The 26802-nt window shown below is 36.2% G+C and overlaps 1 protein-coding gene across 1 annotated transcript; it reads left to right on the top strand.

Moving 5' to 3' along the window:
• Window positions 1–666: 666 nt before the first annotated feature.
• On the top strand, window positions 667–26802 carry LOC143030911 (uncharacterized). The gene is made up of 2 exons (XM_076194156.1): window positions 667–713; window positions 23724–26802. The coding sequence occupies exon 2, from the start codon at window positions 23973–23975 to the stop codon at window positions 24588–24590; it is 618 nt and encodes a 205-aa protein (XP_076050271.1). The 5' UTR covers window positions 667–713; window positions 23724–23972; the 3' UTR covers window positions 24591–26802.

Here is a 26802-nt window from a genome sequence, read left to right as displayed (position 1 = left end):
ACCTTTTTTTTTTGGTTTCTATCCTGATGAAAGTATTTAAATCCCGCAATATTAAATTCAGCTTCGAACTCTGTACCATTTAACCATGTCTCAGTTATTCCTATCATATCGAGATTTTCGCTTTTGACATACGCCTGTATTTCTTGAAATTTGTTCCTAATACTACGAACATTAAAGTACATGGTTTTAAGAAACTCGTGATTATTTCTTTTTGACACATTTTGAGTTTCAATATCATGTCTTACATTATCATTTTGTTTTTTATTTATATACCTTGCTCTATATTATTATTTGGTCTTTCATTGACATTCAATGCCTCATTAACATTTCTTCCATCAAAATGAACACTTCCAATGTAGCAAGTAGCGTATAAATTGGAGATGAGGCAACGCTACTCTCAGAACAACGCTCCAATGTAGCGAAAAAAAATATATATATGTGGGAACGCGTGGGCAAAACATACGCTCGCGCTTATGTATGTTAAAATCTTGTACCAATTACTAGTTATTGGGGTAACGGCCGTTACTGGATGTAATAATCGCCCATCCCAAGAACCCAATGTTTAGGAGAAAGACATGAGGAACCTAAGGAAGACGTTATTTGGGTAAAAGTAGCTATTCGTTGCTAATATAGCTATTCGTTGGAAGCGTAGGTTAATAACAATAACAAATATGGCTAATTCTTAGTTCAGTGCCGCAATCCCTACATAGAAGGTAGAATCTGTGTGTTTGTTATTTGATAGTATGCGTTATTTTTTTAGACGTCTTCTGCAACAGTCATTACTCCATGTGTAAATTCTGCCCACCCAAAAACCCCGATTTCCCACATTTCCCCCCAGATCGTTCAGGAGGAGAGGTAGGCCTAAGTGCATTACTTTAACAATTAATATATTAAAAACTACTCAATTGCGCAGGAAATGAAGTACACCATCGTTCATATCACAACATTTATCACACATGAGCCAGATATCAAGTTCTATGGTTGGGTGAATCGGTAAATTGTCCCCAATGATTTCAGCGCCCATTACATGATGATAGGTACCCCCACAAAATTAAAAAAAAAAAATTAACCTTTATATTATTGTTGCATATGAAAGACAACTTTATTAGAAACAAAATGCTTTTTAAATTTTTGAAATAGCTTGAAAAATAAGGGAGATACGATTTTTTGAATTATTTTCTTAGCCCGACTTTACCATAACAAAGTGTTAGAATTAAGGGTGGTAATTTGTAAAGATTTCGGTAAAGAAATACACATTAACTCTAAACCACTGGTCCAATTTTATTAAAATTCGGAATACTTGGGTTTTATGGATCAACAAATCACATGAGCATGTCAAAAACAAAGTGAGACATCTCCATCATACCATATTTGCCTTTTCATGGCAACCATGAAGCTGTCGCTAAACGCCGACCGACGCCGACCAAAACCACACAATCACGGTTTTTGCTCAAATGCATAATTTATATATAAAAAATAGCACATGGTTGCATTATTTGACCTATTTTCTTTAAAATGGATAATTTCCACGTAAAATGATCGAAGAGAAGTTACGTTTTTATCCTCTGAAAAATTATCAGCCGGCAACCAACGCCGACGAAACCCAAACAATGACGTTGGTTGCCGGTTGATAATTTTGTAGAGGATAAAAACGTAACTTCTCTTTGATCATTCTACATGGAAATCACACATTTGAAAGAAAATAGGTCAAATAATGCAACCATATGCTATTTTTTATATATAAATTATGCATTTGAGCAAAAACCGTCATTGTGTGATTTTGGTCGTCAATGGTAATAGTAAACAAAATCGAACGCGAACTGGACGCATCAGATTCATGGTAGAAGTAGAAGTAGTAGTAGAAGTCTTCTACTACTACTACTAGACTAGACTAGTAGTAGAAAGTAGTCAAGTAGTAGTGTGTGTCAAGACTAGTAACTAGTCTTGACACTTCTCATGGACATGGCATGATGGTGATGTGTAAACAACAACAAACACGAACTTGAGGCATCAGATTCATGGGTGATATAGCTAAATTCCGGGGACTTTAGCTCAAACACGAATAAGTCAATGATATTAAGCTTCTCAATTCCGGGAGAAAATAGGTTGAAAAACTTGTTTATGTAACTTAAAATTATGTTTAGACATTCCTTACCTTAATATTTTTACTCGGAAAACTATGTTACCGAGTTTGATAACCAAATTTCCGTTTAAGTCGCTGAAAAATTGTTTCTATTTCAAGAATTAGCCTTACACTTGCAAAACAACAAGGTAATTTGAATATCATGCGCAAAGCGCGGGAAGCATTCAAATTGAACTAAACAAAAGCTAGTGGGCCGCAACATTTGGCCATGAAAACAACACATGATCGACAGTGGCGCCGCGCGCGGATTCCGGGGTACCTACATGATGGTTATAAACTAGTCTATTCCATTTGTTGATCACTGTTGTAAATCAGGTCTTGTCTATTTCCTTCTTAAACCTAGTCAGATTTGTACAATTTCGTTCCATTTTCTACTATGGGTCCTGCCCTGCTATATGATAATCTTGACCCATTTTGATATAATTATTATTATATGATATCACGTTGCCATCTTTGTTTTTCCAGTTTAAGTTAAGGTGCATAAACATCTCTACGTAACAGATTGTTGCCCAGTTCTTCAATCAGCAGTTTTGAATATATTGATATATGCTAGGAACAATATCTAACAAATCCTATATTAGCAATCAAACCCCACATATCTTCAAAACATAACCGATGTTCGTAATCGGCTTATTATGCCTGTGAGCAAGACTTTTATTTTACACATGCCCAATCCCGGATGAAAAAAAAAAAAAGAAAAAACCACCAGTACCGCTATCATCTCACCACTACTTCCTGCACATAACGACTGTTAGTAAACCACAGCTTGTGAAAGGTCAGATCGTAAGGAGGTAGATTTCTGGATTATGAAACAAAAACAGATTAGTTAGCTTACCCCTTGATAGAGCTTATGATTTAAGCATTCTTAGCTCTGTTGTGACAAATATATTCGCTAAGTAGGGATAAACCATGTAGAAAAAAAACTAAAAGTGCCTTTGTACTGCAAGAATATTTGAAATAGTTTAGACATTTGTGAGACGCTGAAGAGTGTCACGAAAATGATAAGCAATGAAGGAAGCCACAGACACAGGTAAAGAAAAGATGATTGTAGGCGTTTGCCAGACAGAGCCTACATGATTAGATTGATGCCTGGAAGTTGCAGGCCATTATGGTTGTAGCTGTGTGGGTGTTGGGTACTTTAGAAAGAATGCTGTAGGTTAGTAATGAGATCAAATTAGGTATTGTTCTGTTGAAAGAAACACAGCATTTAAAAAATTGTAGAGGGCGCTGTCTGCAGGGAGGTAAAATTTTGTAACCTAACATGTCTTGGTGTTTTAAAAATTGCTGCCGACGTTACAATGAATTCATTGTATTTAAACATGGGCTAGCAGATGATATAGGAAAGGGTTGCAGACTGGCAAACATCTGTGTGAATACTTGAAATTATTATTATGTAGAATCATTACTAAACATTTATTGTAAAAAAATATATATGTATGGAAGAGAATGAAAATTATCTTGTATAAAATGATCTTGTATCGAATACAAGAAACAAATACCATTGAAAAATCTATTTTCCATGAGGGAGAGAGACTGAGTAGGTTAGATATGGTCAGAATAAGAGAATACGGTGCTTGATGTATCGTTTATTTGAACAATGTTGTCATTTCTCGCACTAATCACTGCCTTTGCATGTTTCTCTAAATCACAATACTTATTTCCCAATGCAGTCCTCAGATGGGGGTGGGGGTATAGTACAAACTAGTGATTTCCAATTGAAATAGAACACCCGATTTGGTCAAATCAACAGGAAAATTGTTGGGAAAAAAATTTCCTGTTGGGTGTTTTGCTAATGTCAGGATTTAGATCCCTGAATGCAATATAACTTTGCATAATACAATATGTTTTTTATGCAGTGTCAAAGCAAAAAATATGCCAGGAGATCCCTCTATTCATAACAAGGTCCATGTTTCTGTCACGGGATGAAGTTAATGGATTCCCTAGGCACCAAGAACTCAAGTTTAAATGCCATTAGAGGAAAACTATTGACAGCAGTCATGTGATACATGCTTGTCAGGCACTGGCAAGACCAGAGGCCTCCAGAGTGGTTGATATCGACCCGTGGCAGTCAATGCGAGTATGCAAAGGGTCAATATATGCTTGGGGGTTGATAAATACCTAACCTAACATTTTGGAGGGGCTCCTTTCCAACCACCATCTCTTGCTCCACACACATTTCTAATCAATTCGTTCCACTCTGATCCCTTCCTGGTATACCACATCTTCCAACTGGTACCCAGGCCGAATGCCACAAGATATAGGTAATCTATGTATAAAACACAAACAATGACATATTTTGCACATCTATTTCATTTTTCCTATACAAAAAAGAAAACTATGCATATAATGTTAAAATAGAGTTGATGACATTAAGATTCTTGATGCTACAGGTTGATTGGATTCCATTGAATGTTGAAACTGGTACTTGCTAAGAATTCCAGTTTTGAAAGTTGTTTTACTCCCAACTCTGATGTTTCTGTGGAGGCTGGCCAGTTGCATCCTGTGCAATTATTGGCCACTTTATTGTCTTCCTTTCTAGGGAATTCATTAGGGTCCATACAGAGGAGTGATTATTTCCAACCAGAAAAAGAAATGATGGTAAAAAGATGAAAAAATAAAGGAATGACAGTTGTTCCATTTTTCATACGTTGTGATGACTTCACATTACTTAGGTCATACTCTGATTTGAGGCTTCATTTGTAATCACACAATTCTAAGGGCTATAAGAACTTGATTTATTCTTGTTATCATGCTATACATCCATTTAATTCTTGTATGGCTTTAACATAAACATAAAATACACACCAATGGCTATTTCCCAAGACAAGGGAAGTAGCCAAAAAACAAAGGTATAAAGTCCACTCCCACCCATTCCATCCCCACATACTGTACTCCACTTTCATTCACCCCTTCCTCCCTCTTATCTTAGCTCCTCATGGATGACGGGTCATTCCTGCATCTCGCCCACTGCCCTTGGTCAGCAAGACACAGGAATGCTGCTTCATTTTTATTGGTGACCCCCCCCCTTTCTGCCCCCTCATGCAGAAAAGGAGAAGATGGGGAGAAATCCCTTTGGGCTGCATAATATCATTCACACATACTCCCTCAGCCCCCCATCCTCCACCCACTCCTTTCCATGCATCACAGCATCATCCATACAGGACCATTCTCCATTCATCTCTATCTTCTGTCATCTCTCTTCCTCTCTTTCCCAATGTCCTTCATACAATCTCCTTTTAGCATCCATTCCCAAATGTCTGTTTCTCATTGCACTTTAATTCACCAAGGCATTTCCTTGCTCTTCTCAATCTGCATTCTACCTCCACCTCCACTCATCACTTTCCTGCCACATTTGCACCCAAGTATCTAAAACTATCTCTCGCCCTTGATACTTCCAATTTGCTACCACATTCTTCCCTTGTACATCTCATCACCTTACTTTTACCCACATCTATCTTCAACTCCCTTCCTTTGCACACCTTCCCAAACTCCATTACTAACTCACTTAATCCCTCCTGATCCTGCCACAAGTGCAGTGTTGTCAGCAAACAACAACTGGCTTATCTCCTACATTTCTCCATTTTCTTTAACCATCTCCAATCCCTGGCCAATTACCTTTGCATTTACCTCTCACACCACCCCATCCATGTATAAATTAAACAGCCAAGGCAGCATAAAACACCCCTGGCAAAGTCCCACCTTTACCTCAAACCATTTCTGATTCTAACACAGGTTCCACTACTCTCGTAAAAACTCTTGACTGTTCTCAACAGCTTCCCTCCTATCCCATGTATCTGCAATACCTTCCACAATGCCTTCCTGTCTACCCTGTTATAAGCCTTTTCCAAATCTATAAGTATCCCAAAAAACATCCTTACCTATTCCTAAAGTTTTCTCGCATATCTGCCTTACCACAAAAATCTGATCCACGCAACCCCTACATGTCCTAAACACACACCGATCCTCACCAATTACTCCCTCTGTTCCTCTCCTACTCCTCTCAAACAAAACCCTTCTCATAACCCTTCCCAACTACACATTGAACATTCACACTTGTTCCTTTTTCCCTTGTAAAGTGGAACTATACAGGTACTCCACCAGTTCCCCGACACTACCTTCTTTTAAACAAACAATAAACAACCTCACCAGCCAGTCCACCATCACTGTCATTTTCTTAGAGCTTCCCACTGCATTTACCTTTTCTTCCTTATCCTCCTTCACATTTAGCAACTTCCTGAAATACTCTGCCCATCTTCCTCTTACCACCGTTTCTTCCATTATCATCTCTCCATCTTCTTTTTACCTTTTCTTCTCTGCTTTATTTCTTTCCAAAACACCTTTTTATTACTTTCAAAAATTTCTGTTATACTCTTACCCCATTTCACATCTCCCTCTTTGCTTCCTTTATCTTATGCTTTGCTTCTTTTCTCTTTTCTTTGTACCTCTCATATGATTCTCTCATCCTGTTTTGTAAACAGTCTATGAATGCTTGCTTCCTCTGCAACTTTCTTTGCTTCTTCATCCCACCACTTGCTCTTCCTTCTATTTCATCCCATCCTCCTTGTTCCACACACCAACTTGCATACCTTGTTGCTCCCTCCTTGAATCATCCCCATTCCTCCTCCACTCCTAGTTCTACTCTATCCTTCACTCCCTCTCATTGCTTAAATGAAATTCTTCTATCTTATACCCCTTTGATTATTTTGGAGGAATACCTCAAGGGTTCATCAAGTTCTGGGCTACAGTTTTCCAAGTCTTTTTCTTTGTACCCTTATTATTAGTTCATCTAATGGTACTAGTTTGTTAATACTGCAAATAATATTGATCAACCCTGTCATTGGTTGGCTAATATTCCTATGTAGTGCATCTGCTGCAATGTTCTCCCTACCTGGAATGTATTCAAACTTAACCTCATAACATGGAAGTGTAGTAAACCAATTGGCTAATCTGCCTCTAAGATTCTTATGTTTGAATAAATTCTGAATAGCTGTATGATCACTCCACACTCTGATTGGATATCCCAGTATCTTATCTCTAAAACTCTTTTGTGAATATATCACCGCTAATGTTTCCCTTATTGTAGTGCATTGTTACAAAGTATCATTGTGAAAGCTATCTGTTGCAATTTTGCAAAGAATGAGCACTTTATCATAATTAGGAAAAATGAGAACTGGAAAACTAGTAAATTTAACTTTCAACCTGTCAAAAGTTTGTTGTTGTTCAGGTCCCCAAATGAACTTGGAATCTCTCCTTCACAAAGAATTTAATAGATTAGATGTGCCTGCATATTCCTTAATAAACTTCCTATAATACCCTGTCAAAGGATTACAAAGGTGGAGCATGCCAACAGGAGACCTTTTGGTTCCTAACTAGGCCGGATGCAGAAAAAATATACATAAATGATAAAAAAAAAGATAGAATAAAAATTATGATAATATAAATGATAATAAAGAAAATAAACAAGTAAATAGTAAATAATAATAAATGGAAATCAAGCGAATAATAAATAGACAAATAATAACAAACAAATAATCAAATAATATAAAATAAATTATAATCATTACAGCGTCTTGCTTAAATGTTTATCTAAACGAATCTTAAAGCTTCAAACTGAACTACATTGCACTGCCTCTGCAGGAAGCTTATTCCATTTATTAACTACAAGGTTGGTGAAGTTGTTTCTACCCACTTCCAAATTAAATCTATTTCCTGACAGTTTGAGACCATTATTTCTTGTCAGATTCATTCACTGTAAGAATTTTGTCACTTTATCAAGTCACCTCTGAGTCTACGCTTTTTTAGGGAAAACAGATTCATATGTTTTAGTCGATTTTCGTATGATTTACTTTTCTATATTTGGAATCAGTTTTGTGACTCCTTTGTACTTTTTCCAATCTGTCAATGTCTTTAATGAAACTTCTTTCTCTACATTGTTACAAAGGATTACAAAGGCGGAGCATGCCGACAGGAGACCTTTTGATCCATATCTAGGTCAGATGCGAAAAAAAATCATATTAATAATAAAACAATAAATGCATAGATATAGTTAAATAATAAACAAACAGGTAAATAGTGAATAATAATAAATTGACATATAACTAATAATAAATGAAAATCAGACAGACAAATGATAACAAAACAAAAGCAAATAATATAAATTATAATCATTACAGCATCTTACTTAGGTATTTATCTAACTGATTCTTAAAGCTTCGAACTGAACTACATTGCACTACCTGTGCAGGAAGTTTATTCCATTCATTTACTACACGGTTGGCAAAGTTGTTTCTACCTACTTCCAAATTGAATCTATTTCCGGATAGTTTGAGACCATTGTTTCTTGTCTGATTCTCATTCAATGTGAAAATTTTGTCACTTTTGATGTTGTCAATTCCCTTTAAAATCTTAAAGACCTGTATCAAGTCACCTCTGAGTCTACGCTTTTTTAGGGAAAACAGATTCATGTGTTTTAGTCGATTTTCGTATGATTTATTTTTGATATTTGGAATCAGTTTTGTGGCTAGCCGTTGTACTTTTTCCAGTCTGTCAATGTCCTTAATGAGATTCGGTGACCATACAGAAACAGCATATTCCAAATGTGGACGAACTAACGATTTATATAGCTTGTTAATGAGTGATGGACTTTTGAAATCAAAAGATCGCGCAATCAGTCCCAGAATCTTATTTGCTTTCTCAGAGGCTGAAATACACTGCTTGGATGATTTGAGGTCGTTACTGATGATTACGCCGAGATCTTTTTCACTATCCACTTTTGTTAACGAATTACCAAATAACTTGTAATCGTACTTACTGTTATTTTTACCTATGTGCATTACCTTGCATTTACTTGTGTTAAATTTCATTAGCCATTTTTCAGACCATTGCTGTAATTGATCTAAATCTTCTTGAATATCTAATTGGTTTGAGTGATCATTTGCCACTCCGCACAGTTTTGTATCATCAGCAAATTTGGAAACAGTAGATTTTAGTCCATGGTCTATATCATTTATATATACTATGAATAGAAGTGGCCCAAGAACGGAACCCTGAGGAACTCCACTTGCAACACTTTTCCATCCAGAAGTTTTTCCATTTAAAACAACTCTCTGTTTTCGACCATTCAACCAATTACTAGTCCAACCTAATAGGCTACCACTTATTCCATGCAAAGCTAATTTAGTAAGTAGTCTTTCGTGTGGGACGGTATCAAAAGCTTTTGCAAAGGCTAGATATATTAAATCTATATTGTTTCTTTTGTCATACTTCGAGATAACTGTGTTGTAGAATTCGAGTAAGTTAGTCACGCAAGAACGGTTCCGTCTGAAACCATGCTGGCTATCATTTATCAAACGGTTACTTTCTAAATGATGTTCAATAGCATCTCTGATGATAGTTTCCATTATTTTTCCTACGATTGAAGTCAAACTTATAGGCCTATAGTTATTTGGTTTCTTTTTGTCACCTTTTTTGAATATGGGAGTAACATTAGCTAGCTTCCATTCTCTTGGGACATCTCCGGATATGATGGATTTCTTGAAAATAATTTCTAATGGAACAACAATCTCATTTTTTATTTCCTTTAAGATTCTTGGATGCCAACCATTGGGCCCTGGTGTTTTATTGACTTTGAGTTTGTCTATACACCTTTTAATTTTTTCTTTTGTTATATTTACCGTAGTAAGTTTCCCCCAGACTTTTCACAGGTTTCAGTTTGGAATTCACTTTGAGGTGTTTCGTTTATGAATACCGAGCTAAAATAATTGTTTAAGATATTACCCATTCCTTCATTTGAATATTCAAGTTGACCGTCAGCAGATAATAGTAGACCAATGTGATTCCTAACAACCTTTTTATCTCTAAAGTAACTATAGAATTCTTTGGGATTCTCTTTGGATTTATCAGCGATTTTCATTTCGTATTGTCTTTTTTAAATCTCTGTATTGATACATAACTTTCATAGTCATTAGATGCACCCGAGCACTTATATTTCTTATAAGCCTGTCTCTTTTTAGCAATACTTTTTTCAGTTTCTTTGTCGAGCCACTTTGGGCGAGCCTGATTTGGGGGACGTCTGTCCTTAAAAGGAATGTAAGTTTGAATCATCTTAGTGAGCATATTTTGAAATATTTCCCACATCTGATCTACAGGTCTTTCGTTTAATTTTGCCTCCCAATCTGTAAGCTGAAGCTCCTGACGTAGTCCTATGAACTGAGCTTTACTGAAATCAGGTATTTTAGAAACACAAGTATCTATTCTAAAATTGTTTAGGAGTTTGAATCTAACTAAGTTGTGATCGCTATTTGCAACAGATTCACCGACTTCTACATCAGTTACCATGCTTTCGCGGCTAGTGATCAAAAGATCGAGTAAGTTTCCATATCTTGTGGGCTCTTTTACATGCTGAATTAAGTAATTGTCACCAAGAAAATCAATCAAGCGACTACCTATATGGCCATGTTCAAGGGTCATCCAATCAATGTCAGTAAAATTGAAATCACCCATTATCAATAAATCCCGGTTGCAGAAACTAGACAGTTCTTGAAATAACAGTTTGTCGTCTGCTAATGATAATGTCTTTGGCCTATATATTACACCTATATTCATTTTTTGTCCATTTGTTTGGGTTAACTCAACCCACAAACTATCATATGCATCCTGTTTCACTTTCTCTAAAACACAAGCATGAACATTGTTTTTAACGTACAATAGAACACCCCCACCTTTCTTGTGGTTTCTATCCTGATGAAAGTATTTAAATCCCGCAATATTAAATTCAGCTTCGAACTTTGTACCATTTAACCATGTCTCAGTTATTCCTATCATATCGGGATTTTCGCTTTTGACATACGCCTGTATTTCTTGACATTTTTTCCTAATACTGCGAGCATTAAAGTACATGATATTTTTTCCTCCACTATAATTACATCCCATCGTGATCTTTTGTCTTCCACTGACATTACATCCTATCTTGATATTTTGGCCTTCATTGACATTCTGTCTGGTATTTGTTTGGTACTGGATAGTTCTGTACTGCCTCTACCTTGAGTTCACTGTACTGAGTCCATGCCTTTTAACTTGTCTCAAATAAATGACACTGTCTTGTAAAAACTTTAATTTTTCCAATTTCCCTTTAAACCTGATTCAACTGATTTTTTCACTGTCTCTACCTTTGAGTTCACTGTAGTAAGTCCATGTCTATTTATCTTATGTTCCAAATAAATGACACTTGCAAAGTTTCACTTTCAACCCTGATTCAACTAGTCTTGAGAATACCTAATTTAATATCTTAAAGTGTTCAGTTGCCGTTTGGATAACTATTCAGATATCATCTAGAAATACACTGGCTGTGTTTCCTAACAACCCATCTAGTACTGTATTAATCTCATATAAGTTATGGAATGTTACATAACTAAAATTGCATTTGCTTGAATGCATAATGCCTTGTTGTAGAAAATGCTGTATAATCTTAAGAATCTTTGTGCATCTTTATCTGCCAGAAAGCTTATTTGAAATCAGTAGTGCTAAAATACTGATTCTTAGTTCCCAAACTACAAAATATATCTACTATCACCAGTAATGGTAGTCAATCAGGTATTGTCTGTTTATTCAATTCCCTATAATCAATAACCGGACACATGGTACCATCTGAATTTGGCATCAGAATCAATGGGAAGTTCTATTCACTTTGACTGGGTTCTATGACATCCTTTGATAACATTTCAGTGATCAAGTTATCTATAATGGCTAGCTTGGAATGTGGTAATCTGTAGGCAGGTATATAAACAGGTTGAAAACCAGTTTTAATTTGATCTGATGTTTTAAAACAGCTGTTTTGTCCGAGGTGTCCCCAGGCAAAGGAATTGCTTTATTGTGCTTCACTAGCAATGGGATTAACCATGATTCTAACTCAGGACAAGTAGGCCCTAGTTGACTCTTATATTTCTCCTCCAAATCTGTTTCTTCTTGAATTGGAAGTGGTGATTCCACCTCTTCAGGACTCTTGTTTAAAATCTTAATGGATTTTTGATAGACTTGAAAAGATCCTATTTGTGAACCTTGTCTTTAGACCATGTCTTTACTCAGAGTACTAATCACTAATATTTCTGCCTTGTTCTTGTGTGTCTTATAAATCCCAAAGTCCAATTTCAAACCTTTTATCCTAATTGATTCTGGGATGGTTAAAATTTTGAAGACTACAGTGATGCCTTTCAACTGCACTTGTATTCTGTTAATTGCTCTGGAGTGCAATAATGTCGACTTTATTGTGCCACCTTCCACAATTAGCAAAGCTTCATTTGGAGTTGATGAATTCTGATTAATTTCTGGGATTTCTTGAACATTTCAGCTGTGTCCACTATGTGTGTCTTCTTCCTCATGTGTTCTCTGTTCTTGAATAGACCACTCTGACCCACTACTATCCAATCTAGCATTGCTATCTTTCCCCATCAATCTCAATAGGTTCTCTTATCTCAAATACTGGCTCTAAATCTAGTTGATTTAGAAATAGGATTAACTGTGATTTTGCTAAGATCCCTAATTCACCTAGACATATGATCATGCCCTCTTTTCTCATTGTTTCAAATCCTATCACTAAATCTCCTAGGAAGACAGATTCTTCTACAACTATCCCCAGAATGTGCAAGTGCTCATTTTTATACAAAATAACATCCAAGTCAGTCTTACCTAATGCTTTTAACTGACTCCCTGTTACTCCTAGCAATGAGTAATGGATTGGTTCCAAGAGTTTCACTTCGGGTTTCATCCTTTTTAAGCACTTTACTGATTATAACATTTACTGCAGATCCTGTATTGATAAATATTTGATTAGGTCTATTAAATACTTTACCCAGAGAGAGGAGCCCTAGTACAGAAGTCCTTCCAATTGTTATTGTAAATTTATACACTTCACCTGTTTTACTTAATTTCTTTGCGTCATCAATCAGAACTTCACATTCTGTTCATTTTTTGGAACTTTTTTTTTTTTTTTTTTTTAGCTTAGACATAATAAGGCAGTTGAACCCTAAATTAAGTAGTTCCTCTAGTGATGGAATTTCTTTGTTGGTTCAATTTCAATAAAAAGGCTGTCAATATATCCTTGCCGAGTTGTGATGTCTTCTCTTGTTCTGTTGAATTTGTTGTTATCTTGAAATTTACAAGATCATTTTCTGTGACGGATGATAGTTTATGATTAATTCATATATGGGCATTTGATGGAGGGCAATAATTTCCACCTGATGATCTGAATGAGTCGTGAGAACTTTTGTGTTAGATGATTTGAATTACATGACTCCTCCATGAGCTCTAGTGTCTCCGACAGTTCTGTATAGAATGTACTTTTGACTATGTTTTTATGTAATATGTTTCCTCAAGTGAGTCCAGGCATTCGGTATTGGTTTGTAATATTGCCAGCAGTTATAGCTGGTACACGGATTGGACAGTGGCTCATGTCGGAGTTGATCTGGCAACTATGTGTTTGTTTACATTGTAGTGAAAGAATAGAAAAGGGTAGTAGCAAACACCAGTTTACCATTTGTTGGCAGAGTCCACTATATGAAGTTCATATGAGTGTGTATTGATATGACCAACTAAGTAATTAGTGACCAACATTAACAGCAGTCAAGTGGTGGTTGTTGGCGAGTAGCATGGATACATAAATGGGCACCTCCTCAAGGTTAGGCATGTTAAGCAGTATTTTGCTATGTGATTTAAAGAGAGGTTGATTGACATCAAGACTCGGCATAATCTATCTCATTCGCCATAGCTAATAGTTTACCTCTGTGAATTGATTCAGTATTCGAGCCTGAAAGTGGGCCTATTTATTTATAGTAAAAAAGTAATTGTTGATTTACTTAGCCGATTATTATGAAAAGGCTTAACATATTCGTGAGTAAATTAAGTTGTTTTATATAATAGCTTCAGGAGTTCAATTGAATGAGTTGGTCAAGTTCACCTAGTATGTACTAGGGCCTATTTGTTCATAGTTGAAACCTTGTGACCAGGTTGAAGTTTGTTTATTTGAATTATGGCCTATTTTGAGTGAAATCGAATTGTTTTAATTTATTCATAGGCTAGTGCAACCTGAATATTTTTTGTACTTTGTATAAATACAGTCTAAGCATGACTAGTGATAATGAGGATAATGATAATCTTGATGAAGCTGGATTAGAGACTGCATTGGCTAAATTAAAACGAGAAAGGGGTATACTTAAAAGAAAAGTTACTCTGATTCTTAATCAATTAAAGGATTGACTCAAAAGATATTAAACATTCGTTTCTGTAGTAAACAATTAGATGTTATTGATCAAGTTATAAGTGAAATTAAAGTTAAAGATGAATTTTTTTTAAATCATTTAAAGGAAAATGAAGTAGATGTTAAGAAATTTGACACATTTACTAGTGAAGTAGATAAGCAAGTAGGCTATCATATGGAAATAGATGAAAGTCTATCAGAATTTCAGGATTTTAAAATGGCAGGGAATAAATCCAATATTCACTCTGCAAGCTCTATAGATGCTGATAGATTTGTTGAAACACTCAGTAGGCTAGACCATTTTGATACTAAACCGCCTCTCTTATCATGCGGCATTTTTGATGGAACAGAAAAGGATAAATTTGCCTTTTCCTCTTTCCTCAATCAGTTTAATAATGTCATAGGTAATAAGGAGAGTATGTCCCAGGCAGTGAAGCTTAGTTATTTACATAGTTATCTTAGGGGTTATGCTTTGAAAATCATTAGCCATTTGTCTATCATAAATGAAAATTATGATACTGCACTAAAATTATTGAAGGATGGATTTCTGGATGTACCCTATATAGTGGATGAAACTTTCAGAAGGATTTTAAGCACAACAGTGCGTCAAGGATATGACAAGGAGTTTTTTACATTAAAGTCATTCATCACTGAAATAAGAGCATACATTTTTGAATTAAAGTCTAATTATGGTTATGATTTTACAGTGAAAGATTCTCCTGGAAATTTACTATTGAGTCATATTCTCTTTAATAAGTTGCCTACAGCATTCAAAAGGGAACTGGTTCATAAATATAATACAAACTATCCTATGTTGACTGAAATTTTTGAGTCATATAATGACATTATTAAGACTCTAATTAAGACCTGTAAAACTACTTTGCCTAAATCTGATAAAATCAATAAGGCCAAAAAAAATTCAAAAAATGCACCCAAAGAAAATAAAAGTTCTCTTCAAAATTTGAAGACCAGTCAAAATAAGGTTGTTCCCTATAAAAACCTTATTTGTAAATTGTGCAGTGCATCAGGTCACTCTTTGGGACAGTGTGAAAAATATTCAACTCTTAAGGATAAGACAGAGAGAGTACAGGAGTTAGGTCTCTGTGCACGTTGTGCTGGATCTGGTCATAAAGAAGATGAATGCTTTGGCATGCAAAATAAATCAAAATATGGTTGTAAACACTGTAATTCTCATGGCTATATAGCACCCCTTTGTCCTGAATTTAAAGGGCCTAATACTAATAGTAATCATCTTTGTTTAACATCTCAACAAAAATCTGAAAATGATTACATTTCCCCTACTGTAACTTTGGAATTTATTCGTGGTAAACAGAGTAAGAAGATCAGATGTCTAATTGATACAGGGAGTCAGCGGTCCTACATGTCAGCAAGAGTTGCTAAAGAGCTGTGTACGGATTTAGACTAATTGAATATGATAGACTTCAATATAAAAACATTCATTGGAGCTGAAGTTAAGAGCTGTAAGCAAACCTTAATAGGTGTTAAAATGAATAAGATAATTCAAATGCCATTTCTTAATGACCCTTCACTCAGCATAAGTTTTGTTGTACTGGGTATGAATGAAGCCCTAAAAAATATAAAAGATCAAGGTTTTGAATTGGCTGATGAAGCCTTTGGATTAAATCAGGATAATGAATTAATAGAGGTGGATGCATTGATAGGTGTAGACTTGCTTCAATTCCTTCCAGAATGTTCATTTGCCCCGTGCTTGCAAGGGAGCTGCATGGTAATTGGAAATAAAGTAATTCCTATTGGTAATGTCAATCATTTCTTGACTAGGAAACAGGCTTCTCAAATTAGTAAAAAAAACAAAAAACAAAAAAAAAAAACAGCAAGTAATGAAGTTCAAAATTATCACTGTCAGAAGTCTTCTAAAGTTCATGACACCTCAGTTAATCTGATACTTAATCCAATTAAATCCTATTTTAATCCTCTAGAAAACATTTTAAGTGATTCAGATATTGAAAATGGGATAGAATATTGCTTTAGCTTGGAATCTATTGGAATTAGTAAGAATGAAATTTATAGTTCAGAGGATCAAGAACAAATTGCTAGATTTAATGAAGCTATTCAGTTTAAAGATGGCCATTACCAGGTTAAGTTTCCTTGGCATTTGGAAAAAATAGAACTGGTCCCTTCTAATTTTCAGGTTGCCAGAAAAGTTTTAGGGAGAGTTTCAAAAAATCTTAAAAGTCAAATCTTTATGAAAAGTATGAAGAGGTCTTTGATAAGCAGCTTCAGGATGGAATCATAGAGCAGATTGAAATAGACTTTTCTGTTGAAAAGGTGAATAATCACACTTGGATTCCACATAGGCCAGTCATTAAGATGAAAGAGCAGGTCTCAACTAAGATTAGACCAGTTTTCAATTGTTCACTAAAAACTGATAAGAATCTACCTTCTTTGAATGAGGCTGCATATACTGGAGTTGATCTAATGGAGTCCTTGCTTAAACTGTTATTTTGCTTTAGAACTAATGATATAATCTTGCTGAGTGACATCAAGCAGGCCTTCCTGTCAATTAGGCTCAGCCAAGAGTTTGACAAGAACCATTTTTGTTTCCTTTGGGAAAGGGATAAATTGACTGCTTATAGATATAGAACTCTAATATTTGGATTTACATCATCACCCTTCATTCTACATTATGTACTGAAGAAACATGCCAGTAAATTTCCTCTTGACAAATGCACTAACATTCTTTCCAGTCAATCCTATGTTGATAATTTAATATTCACAGGTAATAATTTTAAGGAAATGACTGACCTTTATCGGCTTTGCTATGAAAGAATGGCTCTTGGTGGTTTTATTTCACGATCTTGGAATTCAAATTCACTTGAACTGAGACAGCTGATAGAAAGGGATGGCAAATCGGTTGAACACTCAAATGAGACAGAGAAAATTCTAGGTTACAGATTTAATCCTAATATAGATGAGATGCAGCTTGCGCCTGTTGAATTTTACTCTGCCAGTACTAAAAGACAATTGTTATCCGAGACTTCAAGTTTATTCGATCCACTGGGTTTAGTCTTACCCATTAGTATCAAAGGAAAGTTGTTGGTGAGGAAGGTGTGGTAACACAAATTAGGATGGGATGAAAAATTACCTGAGGACATAATAAATGAGTGGGATGATATCAAACCAGACTTTGAGAAAGCTAATCAGGTCTCCTTTATTAGGCAGGCATTAAATGAGAATGAAGAGTATGGACTTAATATTTTTAGTGACAGCTCACAAAATTGCTTTGGGTTTGTTGCTTATGGTACCAGTAAGGAAAGTAGTTCCGTCTTATTTGCTAAAGCAAAAGTGGCTCTTGCTAACAAGGAAAAAGAACATAGTATCCCAGTCTTGGAGCTACTTGGAGTGATTCTTGCTTTAAAGTGCATCTCCACTATTTTGAATGCCTATTCCAATATAAGATTCAACTATATTAATATTGCTATTGATCCACAAGTTGTGCTCAACTGGTTAATAACCAGACAGACTAAACTAAAATCTAAGTTTGTCAAAAATAGAATAGGTGAGATGGATAGTAAACTACAACAGCTTAAAAGGGATTATAACATTCCCATTAGTTTTAATTATGTCAAAACTGAAAATAATCCTGCTTATCTCTTAACTAGAGGATTAACCTACGACAAATTTATAGATAATTTTGAATTTTGGCTCAAGGGACCAGATTGGATGAAATATGAATTAAATACCTGGCCTAAATACCCATTGTTGAGTGTGGGTTTTAATTCTGATAAATCAAAATATCAATACTCACAATACCATGCAAGGAAAGGAAGTTGAAATCAAACCTATTTTTGACATTAATAAGTTTTCAAACTAATAAAGTTATGAAAATCACTGAGTATCTCTTCAAGTGGATTTGTATGAAGAGTGGTGAAAACTCTCATGAGAAGGCATTGGATTATTGGATTATGATAAATCAGTCAGTCGGTTTTGCTAAAGAAATTAGCCTCCTTAAACAAGTGGATACACTCAAGTCAAGTAACTTTAAAGATTCAGAAGTGCCTTCCTGAGTATTGAATTTAAACTTGTTTCTTGATGAAAAGGGCATCCTGAGATCACAAGGAAGGATTTCCAAATCACTTAATTTGATTATAATGTGCACAATGCTGAACTTTTGGGAAAAGATCACCATTTCACTGTACTTTTTACCAGATTTTGTCATGCTCAGATACAATACATGGGAGTCAGTACTACCTTCAATTTCCTAAGGTCCCAAGGATTCTGGATCCCAAAGGGTAGATCTTCTGTTAAAGCTTCAATTAAGGACTGCAAAATTTGCCAGAAGTATAATGCACTTGCCTATAATTACCCTAAAGTAACCAGTATGCCTAAGCAGCACATGAATCTGATCAGACCTTTCAATCATGTGGAAGTTGATTATACAGGTAATTTATTTTTGAGAAAAGATAATACTAATGCTTTGAGTAAATATTTTATATTGATTTTCACTTGTCTTAATATCAGGGCTGTCCATTTTGAGTTGTTGCCTGACATGTCAACTAAGAATTTCATTCTGGCCTTTCAAAGATTTTGTAATCAGTATACTATTCCAACTTACTTGTACAGTGATAATGCCCGATCATTTGTGAAAGGGGGAGACATATCAGAGAAAACTCGAGTCAAATGAATTTTTGGATGAACTCTCAAAAAACAAAATCAAACATGTAAGAATCCCAGTATATTCAGCATGGGTTGGGGCAGCATGGGAACACCTTATCAGAACAGTAAAAAACTGTCTGTATAAGGCGATTGGAAGATCTAAATCAACATGGTTTGAGTTTCTCACTGCCCTTTCAAACAAAAAATGCCACTAATTCTAGACCTCTCGCTTATAGAGCCAGTTCAGAAGAATTTGAATTTATAACTCCAAATTCATTCCTCAAACTTAACAACATTGGTTCATTGATGTTCCAAGATGAAACTGATATTTGGGTTAATGATGAAAATCAGGAAAATCTTGAAAATGCACTTTGCAAGCAGAATGAGATGTTTGAGGGATTTAGAAGGTTGTGGTATGAAAACTATCTTCTGAGTTTAAAGGATCATGCAAAAAATCTTTACCAGAAAGAATGGTCTGACAAGATAAAGAAAGGAGATGTAGTTTTGATTAAACATCCAAATAAACCCAGACCCTTTTGGTTAATGGGAATAATATTAGAGATAATTATTGGGCATGACAACAAGGTTAGGACTGTTAAAGTGAAACAAAATAATGGAGAAATTGCCTTCTATACAATAAAGAATTTGTATCCCATGGAATTAAATATCACTCTTGGAAGTCAAAACCCATCACAACCTTCAGAGGTAGATACTGGAAACGACTCAAATCAAAGAAATCCTCAAGCTCCATCTGCAAATAATAGAGATCTCAAACCAAAAAGAAAGGCTGCATTAAAGCAGTGTGAACTTATGAAAAATAAATTTGATTATTTATAAATTATAAATTGGGTAAAATGCTACACCCTGGTTCAGGGGTGAGGATACATGTGTTTAGGTGGTGGTTTAAATACTGCACCCTTAATCTAAGGGTGAGAATAAAATGTTTGATTATAGGTATTAAAATCTTATTGATTTATTATATTTGTATTTATATTGATTTGGACACAATTAAGGTTGCATTGCATTGCATTTGTTACAAATGCAATCTCTTGTCTGGAGTATATTAGAAAATACGTAAAAGGTGACGTCATATTGAACTCTGGAGGTTTAATATCATTAAAGTAATAAATTATGTATATTTAAGTTATTGGATAAAATCTGAATAATTAATCATTTTAATGATCAATTGTTACTGATAATTTGTAGTGTATTGAAAAATTTAAATATTTGAAATAAATACCGAAAATTCTGGTCTGTGAAAAAGTAAACAATGATCGAGTTATTTATAGATATTGCTTACTGCTAGTTGCTGGCTTCGTTTAAAAAATTCTTTGATTCTGTGAAAATTAAGACGCTGAGAATTTGTGTCAACTAAAAGTAAATAATATAAGTCTACTGTAAATCAATTTCGGAGGAACATTTACTTCCAACTGTAAAGAGAAACCTCTCTTTAAAAACAAAAGAGGATTACATCACAATTTAAAATAACAGTTGGATAAATTCAATAAGGTGAAAGAGAGTAAGTACACACTTGGCCGAGTTAAAACCAGTCTCTCGAAAAGTCTTCGCCTTTTCAATAAATTACATCTAAATATCAAGAAGAAGGTAAGATTGAACTTTCTCATTTTGAATTAGTCTAACTAAAGTAAGAAATTGTTTATTTGGATGAGGGAAACAGATCCTTTTCCAATAGTGATACAGGGCTGGGACACTGTAAATGGTGTGGGTATGATGTGCATACATTACATGTTTATGAGGGTAACCAATTCTATTTACAAAAGATTACAAAGGAGGAGCATGCCAATAGGAGACCTTTTGGTCCATAACTAGGTCGGATGCAAAAAGATATAACTATAAACAAATAAATACAAATAATAGTAATATAAATAGTTAATAGGTAAAGTTAACTAATAAAGAAATGTGCGATTAAGTACAAATTCAATTCACTTGGGGAGCATCTTTGGTAAAATTATTCTTTGGTTATTAGGAATCAAAATCTCAGAAGGAACCAGCAACTTGGGTTCAAGTCGATGACTCAGCGTCTGCTCATTGAGAGAGCATTTACATGATGTGCAAAGTCAGATTTTCATGGTAATGCAGATATGTGAGAAAGCTTTGGCAAAGGGTTAAGATGTTTTTGGGCCTTTGAGTATTTGGAGAAGGTTTTTGACAGGGTAGGTGGAAAGGCATTGTGGGAGGTTTTACAGATAATGGGATAGAAGGAAAGCTGTTTATAGCAGTCAAGATTTTTTTTTTTTTTTGCAAGAGTAGTGCAACCTGTGCTAAAGCCATAAGGATCAATGAGAGGATATCACAGTTGTTCATGCAACTGGAATACCACTTTCTTGATACTTGGTTTCTCATTTCTAGGCATCATGACTTATATGTTTTTGATGGAATCCACCAAACTCACAGAGGCAAAAATGTTCTTACAAAGTGGAGTTGCTCAGGGTTCCGTTCTTTGGCCACTTCTCTTCATAGTATATATATAAGTAGTATATATAAGTGTTATAGACCACGGACTGAAATCTATTGTCTCCAAATTTGTTGATGATACAAATCTGCATGGAATGGCAAACGATCACTTAAACTAATGGTCTGTAAATTGGCTAATGAAATTGAACACAAGTAAATGCAAGGTTATGCACATAGGTAGAAATAACAGTAAGTACAATTTCAAGTTATTTAGAAATTCGTTAACAAAAGTGGATAGTGAAAAGGATCTCGGGTTAATTATCAGGAATGATCGCAAATCATCTAAACAATGTATTTCAGCCTCTGAGAAAGCAAATAAGTTTCTAGGACTGATTGCGTGGTCTTATGACTTCAACCAGAGTTGGAATATGCTGTTCCCTTATGGTCACCAACAGATTGGAAAAAGTACAAAAGCGAGCCACAAGACTGATTCCAAATATCAAAAATAAAAGATATGAAAATCAATTAAAACATATGAATCTATCCCCCCCCCAAAAAAAAACGAAAAAAAAACGTAGACTCAGGTGACTTGATACATGTCTAAGTTTTTAAAGGGAATCGGCAACATTAAAAGTGACAACATTTTCATGCTGTTATTATTTCTCAATTTGTTTATTATCTGTCCATTTATTATTATTTACTATTTACCTGATTGTTTATCATTTAACTTTACCTATTTATCTATTTATTCTTATTCGTCATTATTATTTTTTGTATTAATTTATCTATCATTATAGTTTTTTCGCATCCGACCAAGTTATGGACCAAAAGGTCTCCTGTCAGCATGCTTCTCCTTTGAAATCCTTTGAATTTGAAATGGAGAGAGCGAGTGGTTTGATGTATGGGTGGGACTTCGCCAGGGATGTGTTGTGTCGCCGTGGCTGTTCAATGTGTAAATGGATGGGGTGGTGCGAGAGAAAAGTGCAAGGGCAATGGGCCGGGGATTAGAGAAGGTTAAAGAAAATGAAGAAATTTGGAGGAGTTAAGGAGGTTAGTGTCTGAGTTTGAGAAGGTGTGCTAAAGAAGGCACTGACGTGATGTTTTCCAAACCAACGGTTATCCGAGTCAGACCGTATGGAAATGGACGAGGAGGACGCCGCAACGTACCGAGACACCATCCCCTCACACAGGACACAGGGTCACAATTCTGTACATTAAAGGTGCATCAGAGGTGACGGCCAGGATACTCCGGGACAAGAACATACAGGTAGCACATAAACCACGCAACACTCCGCATCACAACCTCACCAGGGTCAAGGACATGGAAGCACCCACTCAGTAGTCGGGTGTAGTGTACCGCATTGGACATGGACGAGCTACAGCACAACATTGACTGGGAAGGAGCCAGAGTGGTACACAGAGACAGCTCAAAGAAAAAGAGAATATTTGTAGAAGCGTGGACGACAAAAGAAGTTAGCGTAAATAGGTGCATAGACTTAAATCCAATATACCTGGGCACTAGGAACACAATGACAGACTCAACATAAAGTGAGAGAGTACAGGGTGAACAAAGGTCACAGTGTGTATGAACATGATTTCATTTAATTCCTTTTTCGTGCAAGTGTGTAGTCCACTTTTTTCACTTGTTGTAAAAGTTGCATTTTATTCTATTGTCTTTATTCTTTGTAAATAAAAATGTATATGATCCATTATGTATAATTGGGTATGTAAGGTTGTGACCAATTATCCGGTTCCCGTAACGACTGGAGGAGGAGGAGGAGGGGACCCAGACAGCTTCGGTATCACGGAATACCTCCCAGTTCCAACCACGGCCAATATATTAAGCTTTTTGTCCACTGTATCTCATTACGCCCCTGAAGACGGTCCTATGACCGAAGCGTGGGCATTAAACATCCCACTTTGTAATATTGTCAGCAGTTGCAATTGCTACACGGATTGGACAGTGGCAATTGTGTGTTTGTTTACACTAAACAAACAATGACTAATGTTAACAGTGGTGGTGGTTGTTGGCGAGTTGTGTGCCCGGGTAGGTGGGCACCTATTCGAGGGCTAGGACAATGTAATTGGTGTGGATGTCATGTGAACACATCCCATTTTCATGAGTGATTTTAATAATCGATTTTACTGTGTGCTTTTCAGTAAAATATTCTTATAATAGGGGATGGCATGTATGAAATGGTTTGGGTACAAAATACCCACAATCCTACCATCACAAATCTCATGAAGTTAATGTCAATCTTATGATTACATTTTTTCCAGAAAGGTAACCATCAACATTTCTGTGGGAAAGTTATCCATAGATTCCATGTATTTGTCATACAACAAAGAAAACCCGATGTAGCATCTATACCTCAGCTATCTCATGGGGAGAAACATTTCTAGTGCGACCTATTTTATGCAGTTTTCTCACCAAAATATTACCATATATATCACATGATATAGTAGAGAGGCCTTTCCAGCGACTTGTGTGATTCTGCTTTCTCGCAAAAGGGTGGTCTCAAATATCACATGATGACCCACACAGGAGAGAAGCCTTTCCAGTGTAACTTGTGTGATTCTGTTTTCTCACAAAAGGGTGATCTGAAACGTCACATGATGACCCACACAGGAGAGAAGCCTTTCCAGTGTAACTTGTGTGATTCTGCTTTCTCACGTAAGAGTAATCTCAAATGTCACATGGTGACCCACACAGGAGAGAAGCCATTCCAGTGTAACTTGTGTGATTCTGCTTTCTTACGTAAGGGTATTCTCAAATATCACATGATGACCCACACAGGAGAGAAGCCTTTCCAGTGTAACTTGTGTGATTCTGCTTTCTCACATAAGACTAGTCTCAAATATCACATGATGAACCACACAGGAGAGAAGCCAATCCAGTGTGACATGTGTGGCTCTGGTTTCTCGCAAAATGGTGCTCTCAAACGTCACATGATGACCCACACAGGAGAGAAGCCATTCCAGTGTAACTTGTGTGATTCTGTTTTCTCACGTAAGGGTAATCTCAAATATCACATGAGGACCCACACAGGAGAGAAGCCTTTCCAGTGTGACTTGTGTGATTCTGCTTTCTCGCAAAAGGGTGATCTGAAACGTCACATGAGGACCCACACAGCCATTCCAGTGTAACTTGTGTGATTTGCTTTCTCGCAAAAGGGTCATCTCAAACATCACATGATGACTCACACAAGAGAGAAGCTATTTCAGTGTGACCTATGTGATTCCACTTTTTTCACAAAAAGGGTCACCGCAAATGTCACATGATGATCCACGAATCTCGGAAAAAAGCCCCACATAGGAAGATCCCTGGGCGGAAAGAAGCCCCACCGGAAAAAAGCCCCCAATTTATAGATGATAATTCTTATTAATAACAGTAATACTTGTTTTAAATAAAACCTAGTTCAAAGGGCCCGGTGAGTTGGTTTCACATTCCGTGAGGTTAAGGTGTTTAATTGCATTAAAGGTGTGAAGTAGACTTCCCTAATGGTGTGGGTATACAAGTCCCACATTCATCACAGTATCATTCATATCATTAGTGGTGTACTCATCTGTGTGGATATATATATTTCAACATGGAAATGATAAAAAACAACAAAGGTGGACAGAAAGTTTGTTACGATGGTCATATGTACACGAAGAAGAGTGTGAACAAAACGTCTATACGATGGGAGTGTTCAAGGAGAAAAGCTATGAAATGCAGCACAACACTGTACACGGACTTGGATATATCTATTGAAATCAAAGGTACGAAACATAGTCATAATTCTAATACTGCTAAAGTAGATGCCACGAAGGCCAGAGTTCAACTGAATGAGCATGCTTCTGCCACCAGAGGAAAGCCAAGTCAGATTATTGCCGATACTGTTGTTAATCTTCCTGTCGCAGCGCGTGCTGAGATTGGAAACTCAGAGTCTGTGAATCGCACGATTCGCAACCATAAGCGCCACGCTCCTCCGAAAGATCCCGCTTGTCTGCAAGATTGAAAACTGGACGATTCATGGACTATGTTTGATGGTCAGGAGTTCATGTTCTTTGATAGTGGTGCTGATAGCAGTAGACGGGTTATTGTCTTTGCAACTGAAGAGGGATTGCGTTATCTTGCTCGTTCCACTCAATGGTTTATGGATGGCACATTCCGGACTGCTCCGAAACTCGTTCATCAACTCTATTTAATTCGTTGCCCTTTAGGCGAGTCGGAGATAACATGTGTCCAGGCCTCTCTTTCTGGCAAAACTCAGAGCATATATGAAGAAGTGTTCCAAGCCATTGTTGAACAGTGTGCCACACTAGGATTCAACCTTGATCCTACGACAATCACAACCGATTTCGAACTCGCGACTGTGAATGCTATCCGGACTGTATTCGGGGATCACGTTCAGTGCCACGGTTGTTGTTTTTTTTTCCACTTAACGCAGAACACCTGGAGGAAGATACAGGAATTAGGCCTTGTGACACTGCAAGACAGACGAAGAAAGTAGATTATTTTGTTCTATGTTAAAAATGCCTTGGCTTTTCTGCCATGTGACAGAGTTTCGGAGGGGATGGAATTTTTAAGAACTGTTATTCCGGAGCAACTCAGTTGTCTGGTAGATTATTTCGATGCGACCTACGTGTGTGGAGGATATCGTCGTATCCAGATGCCTGCCGAACGCCGCCCAGGTGATGTGCTACCGACCGCCGCTTCGTATGCGCCGAAGGCCACCCCTTTTTCCACCCGAACTTTGGAACGTACACCAAGTAACCTTGTCTGGCGGGCGGGCATCGTGCGAACAAGCATTGTGTGGCGGGCATGGAATCAAGCCTTCACACATGTGGATGATCGGCCACGACCGACCGACCATCCTTCCGTGTGGATCGCGATCGAGGCTGTACGAAAAGACCAGGGCAGGGGAGACATACAAAAGACCTTCAGAAAAGGCTTCCCACTCTCTGCAAAGACTTCCAAGCAGGCCAGAAAGACATTGAAGCGTTTCTTAATTAAAGGCTGTGCCCACTGCATCCGCTTTTAATTCGATTTAGATTTACCTAAAGTAGTGCTAACTTTCAAATGTACTATTTCATAACTTAGTGCTGACTTTGTATTTTTCTATAATAAAAATCTGCTATTCATAATATTTAGTATATTGTAGTTTTTTCATATAATATGTAAACTGGTGCTGACTGTATTATTTTATACTTGATACTTTTATACTTTATACTGTATAGCTAGCCTCAATTATACTATTGATTTTCTATTGTCATGTATTATTTGTGTTGGATTGAAGTAATTTCCGATTGTTTTATTAATATTTAGTATATTGTATTATTTTCATATAGTGTCAAGTAAACTCATCTTTTAAGC

Source organism: Oratosquilla oratoria, chromosome 12 (assembly GCF_046742065.1).
Source record: "Oratosquilla oratoria isolate Oo_2021 chromosome 12, ASM4674206v1, whole genome shotgun sequence".
Taxonomy (NCBI): domain Eukaryota; kingdom Metazoa; phylum Arthropoda; class Malacostraca; order Stomatopoda; family Squillidae; genus Oratosquilla; species Oratosquilla oratoria.
This window is presented reverse-complemented; position numbering and strand designations above follow the sequence as displayed.